This window comes from Propithecus coquereli, unplaced genomic scaffold (genome assembly GCF_000956105.1).
Source record: "Propithecus coquereli isolate 6110/MARCELLA unplaced genomic scaffold, Pcoq_1.0 Scaffold10, whole genome shotgun sequence".
Lineage (NCBI taxonomy): Eukaryota > Metazoa > Chordata > Mammalia > Primates > Indriidae > Propithecus > Propithecus coquereli.
Genome location: NW_012133858.1, coordinates 6,357,662 through 6,379,258, shown reverse-complemented (window position 1 = coordinate 6,379,258; position 21,597 = coordinate 6,357,662). Strand labels below are relative to the sequence as shown.

General features: G+C 51.0%; 1 protein-coding gene across 1 annotated transcript in view; it reads left to right on the top strand.

The window, feature by feature from the left end:
• SLC12A8 (solute carrier family 12, member 8) overlaps window positions 1–21,597 on the top strand; it is a 124,985-nt gene that overhangs the window by 57,839 nt on the left and 45,549 nt on the right. The window contains exon 5 of the mRNA XM_012641795.1: window positions 13,964–14,077. Coding sequence (XP_012497249.1) covers window positions 13,964–14,077 — 114 coding nt within the window. The remainder of the gene's footprint in view (window positions 1–13,963; window positions 14,078–21,597) is intronic.

The following is a 21,597-nucleotide window of genomic DNA, read 5'->3' as shown; positions in this document are numbered from 1 at the left end:
TGTGGGATTGGATAACCCCATTGATCTGGAAAGGGTGAATTTCAGGGTAAGGCGGTCCTTTTACTGCATAATAACCATCCACGCTCATGAGTGGCCCCTTGGAGCCACCAGCCTTGCTTCTAGCACCACTGTTGGGACGGTAACTAGGGAAAGGTGCTTAGGCCCCGAAATTGTGTCAGTGAAGCCGACGGTGTGATTGAAGCTTGGTGATGATGGTTGGAACACAAGTGAGATTCAGCACATCCCTTGTCTTAGTGTCATCTGGCAGGTGAAGCGTTTCTGGTTTGGCTGTTATGTGTCTCCTAATCAGAGTGGAGTTTCCAGAATGGGTAGTTTTCACACAGGGGTGGCGAGCCCCTGAATGTGCATGCGCGATTTTATGTGGCTAAGTCTATTTTTCTAGGAGGGGGTCCAGAGCTACTGCCAGATTCTCAAAGGCATCCTTGACCCCGAAAGGGGAACAATTCTAGAATTGGACAGAGGCATTTTAAAGGATTAGAACAGGGAAGAATTGTAAACAAAGGCTCATGTCCAGGTAAGGATTTCTGAACTTCTGCAGGCCAAGCCAACAGCACATTGTGATCTCTGGCCTTCCTCACAACCTGCCTGCTTTCTCTCCTCTTTTCTCCCCTCCTGTTTGTCCCTCTCTCTGTTTTCCTCCCCACTCTTCTAGTCTCTCTTCCCCTTCCCTGTCCCCACCTCACCATCCCCCCATCCCTCCTTGCCTTCTGTTTCCCTCCTCTCCCTTACTGGCCTGAATAGGAAGCAAAGCATGTTCTTTTATTTGTTCTATCTATGGAATGACAATTTATGTTGGTGGCTCTTGCTTTTAAAATAGGTGAGTTGCACATGTACCATTTCTCTGGTCAGGTGAGAAAATCATACTTTAGGTACCCTACTCCCTGGCTGCTTGGATCGGGCTAGGTAGAAGGTCTTCTGTGGGCGGCAGTCCCCGCTCACCCCTGGCTGGGGGAGAGTCGGGAGCAGGTGTGCCCCACGCTGGCCTCCTGTTCTGAGTTTGATTCTGATGAAGAAAGAACAACCAGCCAGAATCCTAGACCCCTGGCTGCAAGCCCCTCCCCCGGCCCCCCAGCTGGGATGTGTCCACTGGATTATTTCCATCTGCTGGCTTTGGTTCCGCATGCCAGAGAAAGGAGCCCCAGCTGGGGAGGCCGTGGGACCCCGGCAAGGCTGCAGAAAGAAGCCGGAGCTCGCGTGCCCAGCTTCGACCCCAGTGCCTGCTCCAGCTCTGTGAGCAGGAGGGGCCTCGCTGGCCCGCTCCCTGGCCAGTGTCCCGAGATGGATGCTTGACGCATGCAGTCACTGGCTGGGGAGGGCCCGTTCATACTACCTCGCCCACCTCAGCCCTGAGCAGCTGGGAGTTCTAAGGAAGTGGAGGGTGACACCCTGAGTGATAGGCTAACATATCCTGCCTGTGCCCCGGCTTCTGGCTGGCAGCCCTGTGTTCCTCTCACTGCATGTGGAAGGTGTCCTCTGGCTGGGGGAGTTTGCAGAATGCTTGCCTTGTGGCTCTGGAAGGGCCAGTGATGGCACTTTCTGGCTGAACCATTCTGGGGACACCTCTGGGGTTGGGAGACATGATGGTGGGTCTGTGTGGGACACAAGGTCAGGGGAGATGTTCCCGCAAGTCACTCACATTTGGGTGGGGAGTGAGGTGGCCAGTTATAGACCCAGAGGACCAGGTGGACAGTCCCAGGCCGAGCGTGGGTGTGCAGAAGGCATCCACCGAAGGACGGCTCTGTGAGGCTGGGCCGGGCTCTGTGGCCCGAGGAGCCCAGGGTGCTAGCTGGGGGCTGGGGGTCAAGGAGTTGACCCACAGGTGGAGCTGGCAGGAGAGTGCTGCCTCCTGGGGCTGGCTGTAGAAGACGCCCCGGGTCATAAATTCAGAAGTTAAATAATGTCAAGGGGACCTGTGGGAGCCCACCCCGCTTTTCTCCCCTGTACCTTCACTCCAGGGCCCAGACAAGGCCAGGGCTAGAGAGTCCTGAGCCAGGCCTGCTCACCCTCCAACTCACGTGTCACTCTAGTCCTGGACCTTAATGCTCCTGGGGGCAGGGCATGCAAGTTCATCTCCAGGGACACACTCTGAAGAAATATCGAGGCCTGTGCCACAGGGTTAACTTAACCCCAGCACGTGGGTACCCACAGCCCAGCCCAGCGCTAGGCAATGGGTCAGCCTCTAGAATACCTCACTGAGGGTTGCATTTGCCAATGAATTTCAGGGCCCTGCACAGAGTTGGCAAGTGGCTGTAACTGCTGGCCCAATTTGAAGGATTGCATTATGTTTACTACAGTCGTCAGACCCCTGGGTTCAAGCTGCAGCTCTGCTATAATTTCTTGCACAGACCTGGTCAAGTTAGGTAACCTCCCTGACCTACTCTCCTTGTTTCTGAAAAGCAGGTAATAATGCCTACCTTGCTGGGTTGCCGAAGTATAAAATGAGATAATTTTGTAGGAGGCCTAGTGTCATACCTGGCACAAAGTAGGTTCTCAATAAATAATTATTATCATTGTCATTGTTTGTCCTGGACGAATAGGCCCTGGAGGCCCCTGGGTTATACTCTAAGACAGTGCTTCTCAAATGTCAAGATCTGGGGCCCTTGTTATTAATAAAATGAAGATTCCAATGCCGCAGGTAGGGGATGAGAAGAGAGAGGAGAGAGCTGAGATTCTACATTTCTGAGCAGCTCTCAGGCTATGCTGGTACTCCTGGTTCCATGAGCATACTTTGCATAACCAGATAGGTCCCTGGGGCCTCGAAATCCAGTCCAGCCAAGAGGAGCATCCCTTGTCCTTGACCTTGAGGAGGTCTAATCTGATGGGGAGATGGTACAACACACCTCATCTCCACGAGCACCTGCAGAGAAGGCACACAAAGGCTTGCAAAGGAACACACAGAGGCACAGGCAGGTGCCACTTCTGGTTTCCTCCTCTCAGAGCCAGGGGGCTGTGGGTGCTGAGAGCAGAGGGGAGCAGGGCACAACATAAGGTCAGTGTGCCATTGCGCTGGCCGGGGGGGCCGGGGTTAAAGGTGCACTCATTCAAAGCCAGCTCTCACTTAGTGGGACCCTGTGTTCAACACTCCTCCCAGGCCTCAGGTCCCAGTGACCAGGAGTTTTGAAAATGGGAACGTGTACTAAAAGTGGGACTGGGACAACAGTGCCCTTGACTTTGCTGAAGTTTTCAGAGGGTGTTGGGCATGCTTGATACTGAGACCCTGCAGTTTGTGCTTCTCAACAGCTTTGCCGAAAATTCCCTCACCCCTCAGCCCTGAATAAAACCTCACAAGTTCCAGACACCAGCAAAGGGAGCCGTGGTTTCCACACGGTGCTTTCCACCCAAATGCACCCCGAGAAGACCCTGGGCCGATGGCTGGCTGCTGCAGCGCCCCCACCCTGGCTTCTCGGGAGGGGTCAGCTCCTGCCTTGCTGTGCTAGGAAGAGCCTGCGGCCACGTCCAGGAACAGAGGCTCCCCTTATCCTCTCTTTCATATCTATATCTGTGAAGCAGGGGGAGCTCAGGCCTAGACCAAGAGTGCAGGGTGTAATCCCTGAGGGGTACTGTGGAAAGAAATGGCTTGCTTACGTTTTTTATTGTGGTAAAATGTCTATAACACATAATTGGCCATCTTAACAATTTTAAATTCAGTGGCATTAATTACATTAACACTGTTTTGCAATCATTATAACCATCTGCTTCCAAATCTTTTTCATCACCCCAAACAAAACTCTGCGTGTATTAAGCAATAATTCCCCATTCCTCCCCTCTGTCCCAGTAACCTCTGTTCTACTTTACTCCTCTATGAATTTGCCTGTTCTAGATATCTCATGTAGAGCAGTCCCCCCTTGCGCACGGCTTCGCTTTCCAAGGTTTCAGTTATCAACCACAGTCCAAAAATAGGTGAATATAGTACAATAAGATATTTTTAGAGAGAGTGAGACCACATTCATATAATTTTCATTATAGTGTGTTGTTATAATTGTTCTATTTTATTATTCGTTATTGTTATTCTCTTACTGTGCCTAATTTATAAACTAAGCCTTATCATAGGTAGGTATGTTTGGGAAAAACATCATATGTAAAGGGTTCAGTACTGTGTTAGCCTTTTTTGCATTGCTATAAAGGAATGCCTGAGGCTGGGTAATTTATAAAGAAAAGAGGTTTATGTGGCTCAGGGTCCTACAGGCTGTACAAGAAACATGGCGCCAGCATCTGCTTCTGGTGAGGGCTTCAGGAAACTTCCAGTCCAGGTGGAAGGTGAAGGGGGAACAGTGTGTCACGTGGTGAGAGCAGGAGCAGGAGAGGGAGGAGGAGATGCCAGGCTCTTTTAAACTTCAGCTCTCTCATGAACTAATAAAGGAGCACTCACTCATTATCTCAGGGAGAGCTGAGGGATCTGCCCCCATGACCCAAACACCTCCCACCAGGCCCCACTTCCAACAATGAGGATTGAATTTCAACATGAGATCTGGAGGGGACAAACATCCAAACCATATCGAATACTATCTGTGGTTTCAGACATCACTGGGGGGCTTGGAACATATGCCCTGTGGATAAATGGGGAGCTACTATAAGTGGAATCATATAATATTTGTCCTTTTGTGTCTGGCCTCTTTCATTTAGCATAATGCTTTCAAAGTTCATTCATGTAACATGGATTAGAAGTTCATTTTTATAGCTAAATCATAGTCCATTGTGTGGATAATACCACATTTTATTTATTCATTCACCTGTTGGTGGACACTTGGGTTATTTCCTTTGCTTATTATTAATTATGTTTTCTATTTTTGGCGTGTCCCCTGGGGCTAGGTACTAGAGATACCCCAGGAAATAAGACAGCATGGTCCCTGCCCCCACCTGGCTCATACTCTAGTGGAAAAGCAGGCAGGTAGCCAGGCAGTAACAACAGAGAGATGAACACCATCACAGGGCCTGTGCAAACCCACAGGACACTCTGGACAAAGGCTTGGCCACACTGTGTTCTGTGCTTGCTTGACCAGCTGCTAACTTTGTGATGTGTGTGTGGGAGTCTCCTTTCTTGGGCCTCAACCTTCCCATCTGTAAAATGGGTTTGGGGCCTATGACTCTAGCATCTGTGGTTCTATTATCCTATATCTTTAGCCATGGGATTCTAAGAGAGCTTCTGCTCTGTTTTTTGGGCAGGACTTAGAGTGGCGGAGAGCTGTCCAAGGCTACAGAACTGGAGGTGGAGTCTGAGTGTTGAATGTTTTCAGTCTGGTGCTTGGCAGGAGGGTGGCCCTGCATCCACACCCTGACTGTTGATGCTGACACCCCTCCCTGCAGGCGCCACTCCCCCCCACCCCTCCTCACTGCCTGCCTGGAGTGGCTGTCCGGGCATGAGTGGGGCAGGGAGTGCCCCCGCCCAGGTCAAAACTCTTGACCAGCATGGAGTAGTGCAGGGGCAGCCGATTTGCTGAGGGGGGGGCGGGTACATGATTTGACTTAGGATTATTTTGGAGGTGTAGGGGGTCAGGAGTTTAAGCATGGGAAGTGGGATGCCAGAGCCTGGGACAGCCAGAAGGAGTGAGTGGTGGCTGGGAGGAACCCGCAGCCAGGGTGGAGACTTCCTATCAAAACAGCCCCTTATCCTGGCTGGAGAGTGCATTCCTTTCCCCCAGGAGATAAGAAGGCCAGATTTTCCTTTCTCAGGGCTCCTTTGAGCTGAGAGCAGCTAGGGCAGGCTGGTGGGGGCTCTGTGGGCTGAGCCAGGGTGGAGCCTCTTTAGTCCCCTCTGCAGGGCGCCAGCTGGGCCAGCTTGAGCTCCTGGCTCCCCTCCAAAGTCCCTGCATCCTGGAATGAGCACCAGCCCCAGCACTTGCAGCACAAGGTTTGAATCCCAGTTGCCTCTCTGTGCCTCAGTTGCCTTACCTGAAAAAATGCATCTACCTCATAGTGTGGTTGTGAAGTTTAAATGATTCAATACAGTAAAGCATTTGGAACAGTGCCTGGCGTAAACTCTTGCTCAGTGTAAGTGGCCATCACTGTCCTCCTCCCAAGATCCCTCATTTCCTGGGACCAGAGGGGAGCCCCATGAGCCTGCCCATCAGGCTCTTACCACGTTCTTGGACATTTGACAGCTCTTCCCACTTTAGGCCTCTCAAGGCAAAAATCTCTTTTCATCTCAACTTACTGAGCCCAAGGCCATTATAAAAAAAGATTTATTAAGTATTTAAAATTGAGTGCATCTCGAATGTTTATAGCAGCACAATTCACAATTGCAAAGATGTGGAAACAACCCAAGGGCCCATCAATACATGAGTGGATTAATAAAATGTGGTATATGTATACCACGGAGTACTATTCAGCTATAAGAAACAATGGTGATATAGCACATCTTGTATTTTCCTGCATAGAGCTGGAACCCATTCTACTAAGTGAAGTATCCCAAGAATGGAAAAATAAGCACCCCATGTACTCACCAGCAAATTGGTTTCACTGACCAACACCTAAGTGCACATATAGGAATAACATTTATCGGGCGTTGGGCAGATGGAAGGGGGGAGGAGGGGATGGCTACATACAAACATAATGAGTGCGATGCGCACCATCTGGGGGATGGACATGCTTGAAGCTCTGACTGCGGGTGAGGGCAGCAAGGGCAATGTAACCTAAACATTTGTACCCCCATAATATGCAGAAATAAAAAAAAATAGAGCGCATGTTAGCAGATGGAACTTCTTGGATATTAGAAATCATTCTTCATGAGGAAAACGTTCATCTTTCCTTTGACAAGTGAGAAATCTCTTGCTTAGAAAGAGCCCAGGACTGTCCTCCTAGGTCAGGGCTTGGCAGGAGCTGCTCTTATTAGGGGACACTTTTAGCCGCTCCCCTCCCAGGTGTGGGGGGCTGCCCTGACATCCCCCCAACCTGAGCCCTTCATTCCGTGGGTTGCCTGGCCCTGGGGGCTTTTCCAGCTGTTTCCTGACAGCCAGTCCTCCCGCAGGGCGGAGGCCCTCCCCAGGGCCAGGAGAGGCTCCGAGGCTCCGGGCTGGGTGGGACTCCCAGGGCCCTCGGGCAGGCCCAGCCCCATTTCACATTTCCCTTCTGGCCACTACTGGAATGCCCAGCCCTCCGCTGTGTATTTGCTCTCTGGGTGGGGGCTCAGGGCTGGAAACCCTGCTCACATCCTCTCCTCACCCTCCGTAGAGCCAAAGTCACCAGGGCTGAAGCCAGGGAGGAGACTGTGGTCTGAGGAACGCTCCCAGCTCACTGCCCAGAACTCCCTGGGGGCCTCTTCCAAACCTATCATTTCCTCTTCCATGTCTCCAGGCTATGATCAATACAGTCCAAATCAACACAGCCCGATTCAGTTCAATTCCAAAACACTTTATAGAGCACCTATAGTTGGACTAGGATTGTTATGACCCAGTTCTATGGGAGAGCCCAGCACACTGGGACTCGGTACTATCTGGGCTCCAAACTGGACTCTAAATTAGGGTTGCTGATCCACTTTCTACTCTTCATGCCTTTTCAACAACTGGCTTCCAACTCTGCATGCCAGTTTACTCAGTTGTTAAAATGGGCCAATGAATTAGCCCATGAAGTTTTCCTCCTCTCTCCTTCCCTCTCTTTGAGCTTTCATCATCTGCGCTAATGAGGGCCTCAATGACAGTCATGATCCAAAACAGCAGAAAATGAAAACAAACGTAAGACCTGTGGCAGGCATTGTCATCCAGAATTGGTTTGTTTTATTAACAGATGAAAAATGTGGCAGTGAGCTTGTTTCACAGTTCCGGAGCACATATTATATTGCCAATCACAGAGCGAGGGGAGTAGGGACATGTTCTGGAAGCTAGTTTGGGGTTTTATTAATACATCTGCCATTGGAAATCAATTGTGCATTTGGACGATGTATTCTGAGTCCTGATCGTGGGCTTCCGGTCAGGCAGATTTTGGAATTAGAAGGGTCCTGAAAAACCATCTAGTACCCAGCTACCGGGAGTGTGAGCTGCAGGTGGGAGCTTGGCATCACCTAGGAGCTCATTAGAAATGTAGACTTTCTGGCCCATCCTAGACTGACTGGCTCAGAGTTTCATTTCAAAGCTTCCAGGGAAAGGGGCTCACCCGCACTTCCACGGTGAGTGGTGAGTCTGTGGCAGAAGCCACACCTGGACCTACGTGTCCTAATTCCTGGTCTTGCCACAGCTCTTGCCTTCCTCCCCAGAGATCTTTAGAGTCCTTGTGCCCCATGCCCAGGGAGGATGGGCGTAGCCGAGACTTGTCCTAAATACATGCTTTTCCAGCTCAGTTGTGTCGGGTCTCCTTCCTGATAACCTACGGCTGCCTCACCCTTTGCAGCTCCCAGGAGCTAACGCCAAAGAAAGCCCAGAGGAAAAACACCACCTACCACCCAGGCAGGCCGGGTATGCTGGGTTTAATGGCTCATCTTTGTCCCATGTCAGCCCATCTGGGGCGGGGCAGTATCTGCATTAGTGTCGGGGTGAGGGTGGCGCTGCTTGGGCAGGAACTCTCGCGGGTGACTGAAGTGGCAGGATGGGGCCCGTGGACGCTCCCTTTCCCCCCTTTTCGCCGAGCCCTCCCTGTCAGGCTCTTTCGGATTTGCTGCCGCTCTGTGTCCCCGAGGCAGCGAAAGGAGGGGCGGGCGCCCGCGGAGAGCCCGGCGCCGGCGCAGCTCTCGGGCCGTCGCTCGAGGCCCGCGGTCCGGTCGGGCCGCGCTGTCCTGTGCGTCCTCGGCCCGGGCCTCGCTCGCTCCGCGCGGCCTGCCCAGCCCCCGCCGGCGCCTCCGCGTCCCCAGCGCCCCAGCCCCGGGCGGCGCCGCGCTGCGCCCTTCCCCGGAGCCCCGCTCCTCTCCTCGTCCTGCCGCCCTGACCGCCCTGCCCGCCGCTCGGCCCGCGCCTCGCTCCTTCCTCTCTCCCTGCCGGCCCTTCCTCCGCTCTTTCTATTCTCGGTTGGCCCAGCCTCTCCCATTGTCCGTTCCCGGGAAAGCGCCGTCTGGCTGGTCGCTGGCCGCCGGTCGGGCGGGGACCCGACCCCGGAGAAAGCCGGCGCGCCGGAAGCCCCCCCCCCCGCCCCGCAGCCGCAGCCCGCGCCCGGCATCATTTTTAGAAAGCTCGCTTTCTAAGTTAGTCAGCAGGCTCGATCTGACACCCACAAGCGGGGCGATGACTTCCCGACTGCCTGTGCTAATTTCCGCACCCCCACGGCGGGGGCGGGGGCACCGCAGGTGCCACACGGGGCTTCCAGGCGGCCACTTTGCCGGGCGGGGCCCAGCCTGGCCCGGCCACAGCAGCTCTTTGTCACCCTTAGGAGCGGCTTTGGCCAGGGTAGGAGGGTGGACTCCCACCAGCGCCCCTTGGGACCCCCCAGAGCCACAACCCACTGGCCACATCACAAGCAGCCCGAGTTACCCACATTCTTGGTGGAAAGGTCAAGCCTTTCTGCACGCAGAGCTTCCAGGACTTGCCCTCTGCCCGTTCCTGCTGGGTCTTGTCATTTGTTCTCTCCTTCACCCACCCCCACACCCACCCGGGGCTCTGTTTTCCTTCTTCCTGAGAGCACACAGCTCAAACAGGACCAAAGTATTTTATTCCGTGGACACAGAAACAGATGTTCGGGTCAAACCCAGACGCCGTCACACACTGCAGCTGCAGGTCCGGCGCATCCCAGGCCTTTCAGAGTTGGAAGATGTCAGATGACAGGACCCCAGCCCAGCAACCTCCTTTTGCCAACAGAGGAACTGAAGGGCCCAAGAGGCGAAGAGTCTCCTTTGAGGTCAAGAAATGAGCTTTAGGTATCCCTGGGGAAATGACTTCGGGATGAATTATGGCGGGCGGCATGGTAGATGGAAAACTGAATGCAGACAGAGCTGGGGTCCAGGCTGGGCTGTGTGCCCTCCCCCCGTGCCAGCCCCAGCCAGCCACATACCCTTCGGCGTGGACAGGACCCCGGCCTGCCCTGCACAGACGGAGTGGAGGGAGATGCCGTGATCTCTGCGGACGTGTTTCCTGGGGCTGAGAGGGAAACCACGATTTGGACATCGCTCTGGGAGGGCAGCGCTGGGGCCTGGGGACCCACCTCCTGGAGAGACAGACCTGGCCTCTGCCACTGGGAGAGGCAGTGGGTGAAGTACAGGCTGATCTGCCTACGTGACCCTGGACAAGATTCCTCACCTCCCTTATCTTGCAGGGAGGCTGTTAGGATCGAGGATGACATTGTGAGGACCTGGTGCTTGGTGACTGGCACACAGGAAATGCTCGGCTAATGGTTGCTTAGCATTATTTTCAGAAGCAAGGTTGCCCCGTGATGTCCTTGGGGGAACCTGCACAGTCTCTGTGAACACAGCCTTGTCGTTGCCTGGCAAGGACAGCAGTACGTAAACGTTATTGGCTCCGTCACTCTCAGGGCTCCTGTCAACTCTGAGACCGGGCATGGTGGCCGTCAGGGTTGGGAAGTTGTAGGTGCCTCAGGGCCTGGGAGGACAGTCTCAGGTGAAGAGGGAGTCCCTAGAGTAGAGGCCTTGAACCTCGGGGTCCATGGCCTCCAGAGAGGCTTCTGAGATCTGGGCCCCTCCAAATGGTATGCAAATGTGCTGTCTATGAGTTCAGGGACCACAGCTTTCAGCAGACTCTCAAACAGGGCCGTGACTAAAAGCGTTAAGAAGCTTTGGTCTGAACATCAGCAGGGCAGGCATTAGGAGCCACTGTGGGAGGGAATGGCAGGTAGTGTGGGCCTCAGGCATGACCCTCTGACCTCACACCATCCCTCGGCTAACCAGTGGCAGCCAGTCAGAGGCATCAGTGTCTCACCTGGGCACCCACTCTGCATAATGTCCAGGTCTGGCTGAACCACCAGGTTCAGGGTGTGGGGCAGAGACCTGGGCCCCAGCAGGCAGGGTGGGGACCAGTGAGCAAGACTCCATGAGGCTGGCTCAGGACTAGGGACCGTGAGGTGGGATGGTGACAGGTGGGGGGTGGAAGTCATAAAGGCCTGGGAATGTAAAGACAGAGAAAATGAGGGTCCACTGTGCCAGCCTTGGGGGCTCCTTCTTGTCCAATGGAAAGAGGCACACGTGAGAGATGGGCCACCAGGTGCAATGCCCTGCCAGGGTGGGCTTGGTCTAAACAGTACCCCCAAGCCTTATGCAGAGGCCTGAGATGGAGTCATGGAGTACAACAGTGGGTTCTTGTCCTCTCTCTCGCTCAAGTTCTTTCTTTTCTTGATCTTTATTTTATTTGCCCTATCTTATTTATGTTTTTCTCATAAGCCACTCAAATTGTTTGGGAAAACAGGTAGAGTATAAATGGAAATGAAAAAGAAAAAAGAAAGAAAAGATACCCATATATAGAAAAGCTGCCCGGAGAGAGTGAGCTTCCAATTGTGGGATGTTTTGTTTGTTTTCCTACAAGATATTATTTTTTGGTGACAAGTGGATTATGTTCATTTTAAAAAATGTGGAAGTTTTGTAGAAATAAAAAAATATAAAGAAAAATAATTGCTCATAATTGCACTATGCAGACAATCACAGTATTTTGGTATGTTTTCTTCTAGACTTTTCTAACATATATAAATTAAAACATGGGCCAGGTGCAGTGGCTCATACCTATAATGCTAGCACTTCGGGAGGCCAAGGCGAGAGGATTGCTTGAGGCCAGAGTTCAAGACCAGCCTGGGCAACACAGTGAGACCCCATTTCTACAAAAAATTTAAAAATCTTTAAAAAGACATGTTTTTTGTATTTATACTATCAATGGCATCCAGTATTCTAACATAATATATACCGTATATAACATGAACAGTTTTTTCTCATACTAAAAACTCTTTATAAATATGTAAAATATCTCAGTGCCCCATAGTTAGAAATTTAGATCCTCCTCCAATTTTACATTATTATACATAAAACATTGACAAATATATTTATCCATAGAGTTCAAAGTTCAGATTATTTCATTGAGAAAGATCCAGAACTGGACTTGGGTCCAGCTCAGAGCGGGCCAGGCCAGCAGTAGTGTGAGTGTGTGAGTGACAGTGTGCTTGTGAGTGTGTCAGGGCTGCCTTTCTCATTGGCCCTGCAAGAGAGGGCGACTGAGGCAGGCCTCCTCCCCAGCTCCACTTGGGAGCCAAGTGACTATTCGCGAAGCCTTGTTGAGGGGAAGGAGGTAGAGAAAAGGCTTCCCAGTGACTTGTCTACATGGCCTGAAATCCCTCTGAACCTTCAGGCTGATCAGGGCAAAGCCCTTCAGGCCTGGTGACCACATGCTCCCTGTGTCAGGGCCACCTTTGGGACTGTTGAGATGAACTCGCCTGACAAAGCGTTTATGTCCTGTGTGGCCAGCCTGCCCCGCACACACAGCCCTCCGCTCAGATGTGCTGTCCGACCTGTGCATCCTTCCAGCTTGGCTGGGTTCAGTTCCAAGGCAGGCTGGGCTGGGTTTCTCTTCAGAAAGACTCGCCGGTGGGGTCAGCCAGCGGATAAGCTAAAGTTAACTTAGCTATTATTGCTTTTTTGTTAATGAGGGGAGGACCAGCTACGAAGGTGCCAAACCATTCAGAAATGTTGTGCAGTACTTGGGATTTAATATGCCAGAAAAAAATCTCGCGTTCAGGCAAACGAAAGCAATTGACAATGATTTAAGTTCTGTCTGGACTCTCAAGGGTCCCTTGTGCTTCACTTAGCTTTCCTTTTATTATTTTTTTGAAAAATATTTTTCCTATGAAGTTATGAGTCTTGGAGGCTGAGAGAAGCGCGAGCGACCTCATTGGACTCATCAGCGTGGCAGGAGCTGTCTTTTGCGGCTGGAAGCTCGGGCTATAACTAAGCCTGAGCAGGGAGGACGAGGCTTGCCGGAGATTCTGTCATCTTGACCCTCGGGTTGCCCGTGGAGTGGTGGCTGAACACCCATCCCACGGGGCTTCAGGGAAAGGGAGCAGGGATTGGCTTCTCTTGGGCTCTCTAGTCAATAGGAACAAACCAGCTCTTTGCCAGAGGTGAGATTCTGAAGCAGAGGCTGAATATCTTGGGTGTTCCTGAGCCCAAGAACACTTGACTTATGTCTTAAAACCCCACCGCCCAACAGCACATTCACGGTTGCTGTTCAAAAGTGACCTCCTTTGACAAAGAAACGCGGAGCCCGTAGGATCGAAACCACTTGAAAAACGTTGTTCAAGTCAGTGTACAAAAATGTTTAAAATCCTTTGAAGAAATCAGATCTGAGATGTTCCTGCTGCAGTCTGTGAACAAGTCAAATTGACAGCACGGACGCGAGATGTGCCCACAAGCTGAGCGATCTAAGAGGAGGCTTCTTTTCAGTGTGACCCATATTCGCAACCTACCTACTGTGCATCAGGTGCAGCGCTTGGCTCTGGGGAACAGAGATGTGGAAGACTGGGGTTCTTGCCTCAGAGAGTTCAGTCGGAGAAAGACCTGCTGTGGCCAGGCACAGCGCCAGGAGCGGTTAGGAGGGAGCAGTAGATCCCAATTAGGGAGTGGTCGGAAAGCCCAAGGGGAGCAGCATTTGAGCTGCGCTCGAAGAGCTAGCACACTATCGATGCTTAGCGACGTGGGAGAAGGGTCTGGAAGGTTGGGTCACTTGCCTGAGTGAAGGCACAGGGATGGGCATGAGTGGTGTGCTTGGGAAGAGTGACTGTTGCGGGGAGGAAAAGGCGAAGGAGGAACAGGAAAGGGTGGGCTGTGCCAGGTTGTGGAGGGCTTTGATATTCACCTTAAGGAGTTCAGACTTGATTCTGTAGCTGCTAGGGACCCGCGGAAGCTTTCTCACCTGGGAAGTAACTTGTAAACATCAATGGATTTCTGTTTAATGAAAAGCAAACCCATAAATACATGCTTACTGAAAAATATTTCAGCTATACTGAAGTCTATGAAGCAGCGAAGGAAAGTGCTCCCCTTCCTGGAGGTAACCATTGTTTCACTTGGCTCATTTTTCTCTCCTTTGTATTATTTCAGAGCATGGTTTTATTGGATATTCACCAGAACTGCTGCAGAACAACACTCTGCCAGATTACAGCCCTGGGGAGTCTTTTTTCACTGTCTTTGGGGTTTTCTTCCCAGCAGCTACAGGTATTGTAATCTGAGTTCTTTTTCACTCTCAAATTAGGTGTATAATTGCTGGGTTCCCAAAATTCACATCATAATTGGCCTGCATGTGCTCTCAGTATGTATATCTGACTTTAGAGATGGGCTTAGTTTTGACTAAAAATCTATTATTTTAACAGAGAGTTTACTTGTTCATAACTCCTGAAGGCCCCCAACGTGATTTAATCCTCTTGGATTTCTTGATCCTCCTTATACTTACATGCTGGCACCTCTTGGCCAAGTTCATAGAGGGGACGTATTTCTCTTAGTGCTGAACAGGATAGATTCCCAGCAGGACGAGCTGCTCTCCACACCTGGAACGAGTGCACACTTGGTCTAGAAACTCCCCTCACCCCTACGCCAGGGAGAAACGCTATCATCTCTTCTTCTCTTGCTGTGTTGGGTGTGGGCCAAACCAGGATCCCACGGGCAATGAGTGAATCTCCTTACCCCACCCTTCCCCACTTTCCTGCCCTGCAGTGGCCGGGGAGGAGCCTTCCAAAGCCGAGGGCCTGTAGAACTCTCGCCTCATGCTTAGGTCCCTGGCCCGGGAGGCAGTAAGCTGACACGTTCACCAGCTGATCCACAGGAAATAGCGTCTGCCAGGGCCTGGGCTTGTCCCCAGGGCACACACTCAGAAAAGCACCTCACTGTGGCTCAAGGTAGTGTTGATGGCCTGGAGCGTGTCTGCTGTTGTCCCCTGTGTCCCTCCCCTTTCCCTCTACCTTCCCGCACATGGCCACTTCCTTATTCATCATCCTCTCCCCAGATAAGATAGGGGTAGAAAAAGGAGAAGCTATGAGAATGTCTAAGGTTAAGAAGATTGTCCGCACGAATGTTGGCAAGGATGTGGAGACACCGTAGCTCTCATACGCTGCTGGTGGGAACATAGATAGTGTGACCACTTTGGAAAAAAGTTTGACAGTTTCTTAAAAATCAGACACGCACCCAGCCATTCCACTCCTAGTTCTCTACTGTAGAGGTCAAAGGCGTGTATTTATAGAAAGGCTTGTGCGTGAAAGTTCAAAGCAGCTTAATTTTCCCAAACTGGAAACGGCTCAAATGCTCATCAGCTGGTGAGTGGATAAGCAAATCATGCTACAGCCGTACCGTAGAGAGCTACTCAACAATAAAAAGGAATGAACTATTGATACAGGCAACAACATAGATGCGTCTCAAAGTAATTATGCTGAGTGAAAGAAGTCAGATGGAAAAGGAGTACCTTTAAAAAATGATGTAAAACAATGTTTATACAAAATTCTAGAAAATGCAAACTAAAGTGACAGAAAGCAGATTGGTGGATGCTTGGGAATGGGGGCCAGGGAGCAGGAGGGAGGGATTTCTAAGGGACAGGAGGAAATTTGGGGGGGTGAAAAATATATTCCTGTTTATGGCGATGGTTTCCTGGGTACGTTCATATGACGAAGCTGTTCAGGTGGTTACACTTTAAATTTACACAGCTTAGTTAGTTATACCTCGGTAAAGCTGTTAAAATGGAAAAAATTTACAACTTTAATAATCTTTAATCGGCTTCCCTCAGTCCCACTTCTCGCTGTAGCAGTGGCCTTTCCTCCCCTCCTCACAGCCAACGTGACACGGCTCCCTGCTCAACTCCACTCTCCTGCAATCCCAAGCCTGTCTCTCCAATGACACGGTTCTTTCCAAGGTCACCAGTGACTTCCTTGTTACTAAATTCAGTGGGCATTTTTAGTTTCTGCCCTTATGTGACCTCTCGGCCACAACCCACTTCCTCTTTCTTTTCTCGTGCCTTCCACGATGCAGTGGGCTCCTCATCTCCCTCCTGCCCTCAGGTCGCCTTTGTGGGTGCTTCCTCTCCCACCTGCCCCCAGTGTTGGGGTTCTTCAGCCTATTCCTAGGCCCTCGTCTCTTCTTTCTCTGCCGTCTTCCTTGGAATCTCCTCCGTCTCCACTGCTCAAAGCTGACGCCTCCCACATGTATAGCTCCAGCCCAGACTTCTCCTCCCAGATCACACCTCCAGTTGCCTGCGAGTTGTCTTCTCGTGGGTATCTCGGACCTGACAAACTCAGAACCAAACCATCTCCCCAGCCCTCAACCGGCTCAGTGAATGGCACCTCCACACGGCCAGTTGCTCGTGCCGTGATGGGGGGTTATTCACAATGCCTCCCTCTTTCTTCCCGTACCCTCCAAGTCCTGTCGATTTTACCTCCTAAATATCACTGCATTCTCTCTGCTCCTCTTCGTCTCTACCGCCTGACCCCTCTGGTCCAAGCTTCATCTCTCACTGGGATCACTGCAGCCTCCTCCTGCCTGTCCTGCCGTGAGGCTTGGCCATGGCGATGAGCCGGAACTGGGGCTCAGTCGTGCCAGGTAGAATCCTGGCCCACGAATCCAGATTTGCCAGACATAGCACACCTCCTTCATTTTTATAAAATGAGAGGAGCATCAGTCTCTGACTGCAAGCCTTCATTCTGCCAGGATGACTGAAAACTAATATAAATCATTCAGGGTGCCTCCGCCTGGTCCTGCCATGCTCTGCACTAGTCCCAGGCCCTCAGGGGCTTACATGGTACCAAGTCAGGGCTCCGGCAGTTCCTCATCAGTGTCCTGTCTGCAGGGCCCTTCAGGTTCATGCTGCCACTTTAGGGGACCAGAAATCTGCTGAGCTTGGGAACCCTATGCTTCAGGTCTATGTACCTCCCAGACCTTCCTTCCCAGAGTCTTACTGGATCCCCGCCAGCACCCCCAGGGACCAGGTGGGTCTCAGGTCCCCATTGCTTCAGAACCTGTGGGCAGCCACTCCCTCGCCGCCCCCAACTCCAGGGCCAATCTTCTGTTCAAATATGGAGGACACTCCTGTCTAGGACCAGCTTTCCAGGAGTGTGACCCATGCATTCATCCTGGGCTCCATGCTGAGAAGAGCCCTATGCTTGTTTTAATGCTTCGCTTTTGCTAAAATCCTTTTGCACAAGGGACCGTGTATTTTTATTTGTGCAGGGCCCCACAAACTGTGTGGCAGTTTCTGTTCTTGTCCCCCTTGCTTTCCCCATTCTGCCGCTGCTGTATTTCCCTGATCCTCCCAAATTGCCTAACCTCCTTGGCTTTTGAGAAACAGAAGCCAAGAGAGTATGTAGACCAGTCTGCTTCCTCTGCCACATATCTCCCCCAAGGCAATAAAATATAGGTCAGCTTCCTCTTGAATGGACAGAGAAGGAAAGGAGAAAAATAAAGGGAATAAAAAAAAGTTAACATCTGAAAATATTTTCCGGCCCCTCTCTCTCCTCCCTCCCACACCCAAATTGAACGCAAGTTCAAGGGGCTTTCTGTCTCAGTGTTCCCTGGGGCCTGGCAGCGAGTCCCCACCAAGTGAGAACCCTGGGCCGAGGTGCCAGGTTAGCGGTTACACCTGAGCCAGGGGCTGTGGGCCCCCTCGGCTGGTGGCACTCCACAGGGAGTTGTCACAGGCGTCCTCAGGCACACAGAACATTGTCTCAGTAGCATGGCCTGAGGTCCCCCTCCACGCTTCCCCCATGGCTTTCCTCCTTTGCCCCTCTGGGCCCTGAGAGAGGGCATGCCCAGCCTGCGTTGGGGGCAGGGAGTGGCGAGCCTCCCCCTCTGGTTCTTCTCCCTCCAGACAGGAATTCACTGCGGCCTGAGGCTTGAAGATGCCGACCAGTAGCCCAGAGTGTGAGCTGGATTCATATTTGAGATCAGCTAGTCCAGCACCTCTCAACTTTTTGTTTTTTTAATCTGTATTCCTTTTTGATAATCATACTAAAAACCTCACAGACACTGGGAAATCTGGATTGGTTGGGGAGGGTGTCTTTGTCCTTCCTTTGAGAAAGATAGAGCTACCTAAGAATATTAGTCAAAATTTATTTTCTATGGTTTAAATTAAGAGCATCTTATTAATATTTTGTAATATTCCAAATATAAAATTCTGATATTGAGTAGACTGTAACTACACAGGCTTCTGAACCCCACCCCTCTTGGGACATGCTTTCCTGTCCCTCCCACTCTCCCTGGGCCAACCAAGGTTAAGAATCACTGACCTCACCCTTTATTTTACCAAGTGGGGAAGGAGGGGCACAGAGTTGACGAAGGTCACCCAGAGTTGGGCCGTCATCCCGCTGTGGAGGTCGCCCTCCCCCGTTCTTTCTCTGTTTACTGGGGCCAAGTGTAAACACGGTAGGCAGGATGAATGATTGGTGTTACTTGCTCTCTCCTGGCAGATGTTCGGTTAAGCTATGAAAAGCATGGATGATTGGCAGTTTCCATGGCAATAGATTTGCCAAGGATTAGCTCTGAGTGAGTCATGGCTGGGGCTCCCTCCAACACCATCCTCTTCTGGAACAAGAGAACCTCCAGGCTGTGGCGAGGGGAGAGTTCTGAAGAACAAACACTTCTGTCCCCCAGCCCCTCAACCTCTCGTCAGAGATACATTATTTAACTTACTTGAGATATTTTATCCCAAGGCCAGGTGGCTTCCTGGGAAGAGCAGCTGGACATTTGATTTTGGTGGTGGCTCTGGATTTAGGAAGCGGTCCTCCTGCCCCCTCATTGCACCCCCTCTACCACACCCTGTGGTGGCGGCTACAGGGGTGGGGTGGCGGGGGGGCTTGGAGTAGATCCTGCACTTGCTTTGTTTCTTAAAGCTCTTTCCTTCTCCAAGCTACACCACCAAACTTTCCCTGGAAAACAAACATCTCTCCCTACAGGGTTTTCACACACACACACACACACACACACACACACACACACACACACCCGTGCAAGTGCAGCCACTCCAGGGATCCAGGAGCACAGTTCATGGAGAGCTAGGAAATGGAAATTCACTGAGAATAATATCAGTCATGAGAAGTCATATGACCCTTGTCCTCAAATTCCAAACTCTTACTGGAAGGGATAAGGGCCTCTTTGGCCATAGTCACCACATGGGCCTGTGGTTGACCACACCCAGCATAAAAATGTGGTGGGAAACCAACAGCCTTTACCAGAATGTCCATAGTCACCTTCCTTGTCTGGGACCCTGCTATTTCTGTGATGCCCTTTGACCTTCCCAGGCCCAACTTCTGCCCACTCACACGCACACCTTGGGAAGCTCTGGGAGTCTGCTGGGCTCCTCGGACTGGCTGGCTGTTTCCTGGCCCTCAGCCCCTGTTGCCTGGACCAGGGTGTCCTGAGGTCATTCCCCTCCCTCTGCCCACCTTCCCCCTTCTTCCCCTCCCAAGCCATCCCCTGGTCCCCTCACAAGTTATGTGTCTTGTGGGCGAGTGGACAAGGACCTCCGGACCAGAAGGGTGTCCCCAGGCTTAAGGAATAGAGGCCCCGAGTAAGGACGGCCTGCAGACAGGGCTGCCCACTTCATTCCGATGGACTTGTGAGCAGGAACAGGAGAAAAGAAGGAAGCTTTATCATTATTATACACATTTATTTTTGTAACTTTATTTATAGAATTAACTTAAAATTTTATCAAAATTATTATAAATATCTGTAATCATTATTATCATTACAGTAGCCTATTGCATCCGGCACTGTGCTGAGCACTTTACATATCCTCTTTCATCGAAACGTCTCCACAGCCTCACTGGTTCCTTCAGACACAGCTCTGCCGTGGAGCTAGTGCAGCCCTAGGCTTCAAGGTCCCTCGCTTGCATGAGCTCCTCCCAAAGCCCTGTTTCTAATTTCACATTCATGATTTTGTGCCTGTAAAAAGTTGCGGGCCCCATAGAACCTGAGTCCTTCCACAGGTTTTATTATTTATCCATTTTGCAGAGGAAGAAACAAAGACACAGAGATTATTTCCCCAGCATCGCCCGGACAGTAAGTGGTGAACCCATTGCTTCCCTCATACTTAGGATGCTGGAGTGAGGACACTATGTCTGGAGCTGCCCCCTACCCAGAAGGCAACAAATCTTGCTTGAGGCCTGGCATTTGAAAGTCCCATTATTTGACAGTGTCTGTCCTAGCAGAATCTCTAAAACATTGAGAGGTTAGGGGACTCACAAGTTCTGCCTCCAAGAGGAGATGAAAGATTTCTGCGGGAACAGTTAGACAAACAAACCAATAAGCCAGGTGTGGGAAGGAGGGATCTGGAAACTGGGAGGAAGGTCAGGAAAAGCAGACCAATCTTTAGGAACCCAAGGGATTTCTGAGTAAGGGGTGGAGCCCATTTTTCCCGGGTGGGCATTTATTTGGCACTATGCTGCGTGCCTTATAAATATTTATTCTGATTTCACCACAGCCCTGCAAAGTAAATAGCATCATCCCCATCCATTTGTAGATGAGAAAACCGAGGCTCAAAGCCACACTGCCTCCAAACAGTAATAGATTCATTTTTTTCAGCCAAAAGAAGGCAGCAGATAAGACTTGGGCACTTTAGTGCATGTGTAGTCTACCTTAATAAAAGAGAAAAAAAATAAACGTATGAACTTAAAAAAAGAAAATAGGCAGCAGAGAAATGATTAAGCTATAAATGGAAAAAGAAAATGGAAGAATTTCTAAGGACACAGATTTGGGTTGAAAAGTTCCCAGGAGGAAGCTTAGAAGTTCCTTGAGAGAGAGTAACTAGTCCTTTAATGAAATGACAGGGACCAGAAAAGCCTAGAAAAACTGTCGGGCTTTTTTCTTACGAATCCTCATTTTTCAGGAACCAAAGAGAAAATTGGGGTGGGAAGTAGGTTTGTGACCACTGGCAGTAAGTACAGACTTGGATCTATGTGCGCCATGTTGATTCGGGGGCACAGAGAGAAAGGAGATGCTGTCTCACAGATGAAGGTAAGTGGTCACTTGAATTTATACAGGTTACTTTATCCAAGGACTTTTTTTTTTTTTTAATTTTTTGAGACAGGGTCTCACTGCCCAGGCTAGAGTGCAGTGGCTCGATCATAGCTCACTGCAGTCTCGAACTCCTGGGCTCAAGTGATCCTCCTGCCTCAGCTTCTGGAGTAGCTGGGACTACAGACAGAAGCCACCACATCCGGCTGATTTAAAAAAATTTTTTTATAGGGATGGGGTCTCTCTGTATTGTCCAGACTAGTCTTGAACTCCTGGGCTCAAGCAATCCTCCTGCCTCAGCCTCCTGAGCAGCTGGGACTATAGGCATGAGCCACCAAGCCCAGCTAATTTTTCTATTTTGTGTAGAGACGGGGTTTGGCTGTGTTGCCCAGCCTGCCAAGGACGCATTCCCGAGACCTATAAGGGATTGGTTCCTCTCCTGGAGCTCATGTCTGTTGTCAGACCAGACTTCGGAACCAGGGTGCTAACCCCAGCCTCCTAAACCCAAGCTGGTCAAGGGCGGCCCATACCCTTATACTCACATATGAAAGCTGAGATGATAAACATATGCCTGACGGCTTTAGGCCTGGGGCGGAAGACCGAGCCAGGAGGCTTTCACCATATTAAGGAAGCTGTTTACCTAAGTCACATGGTAACAATGTGCAGACCAGATCATCGTCCTGATACAGGGAGAAAATGTGCTTTTGGGTAAGGTGGTTAACTGCTTCCTGGAACTGGCAGTTTAAAGC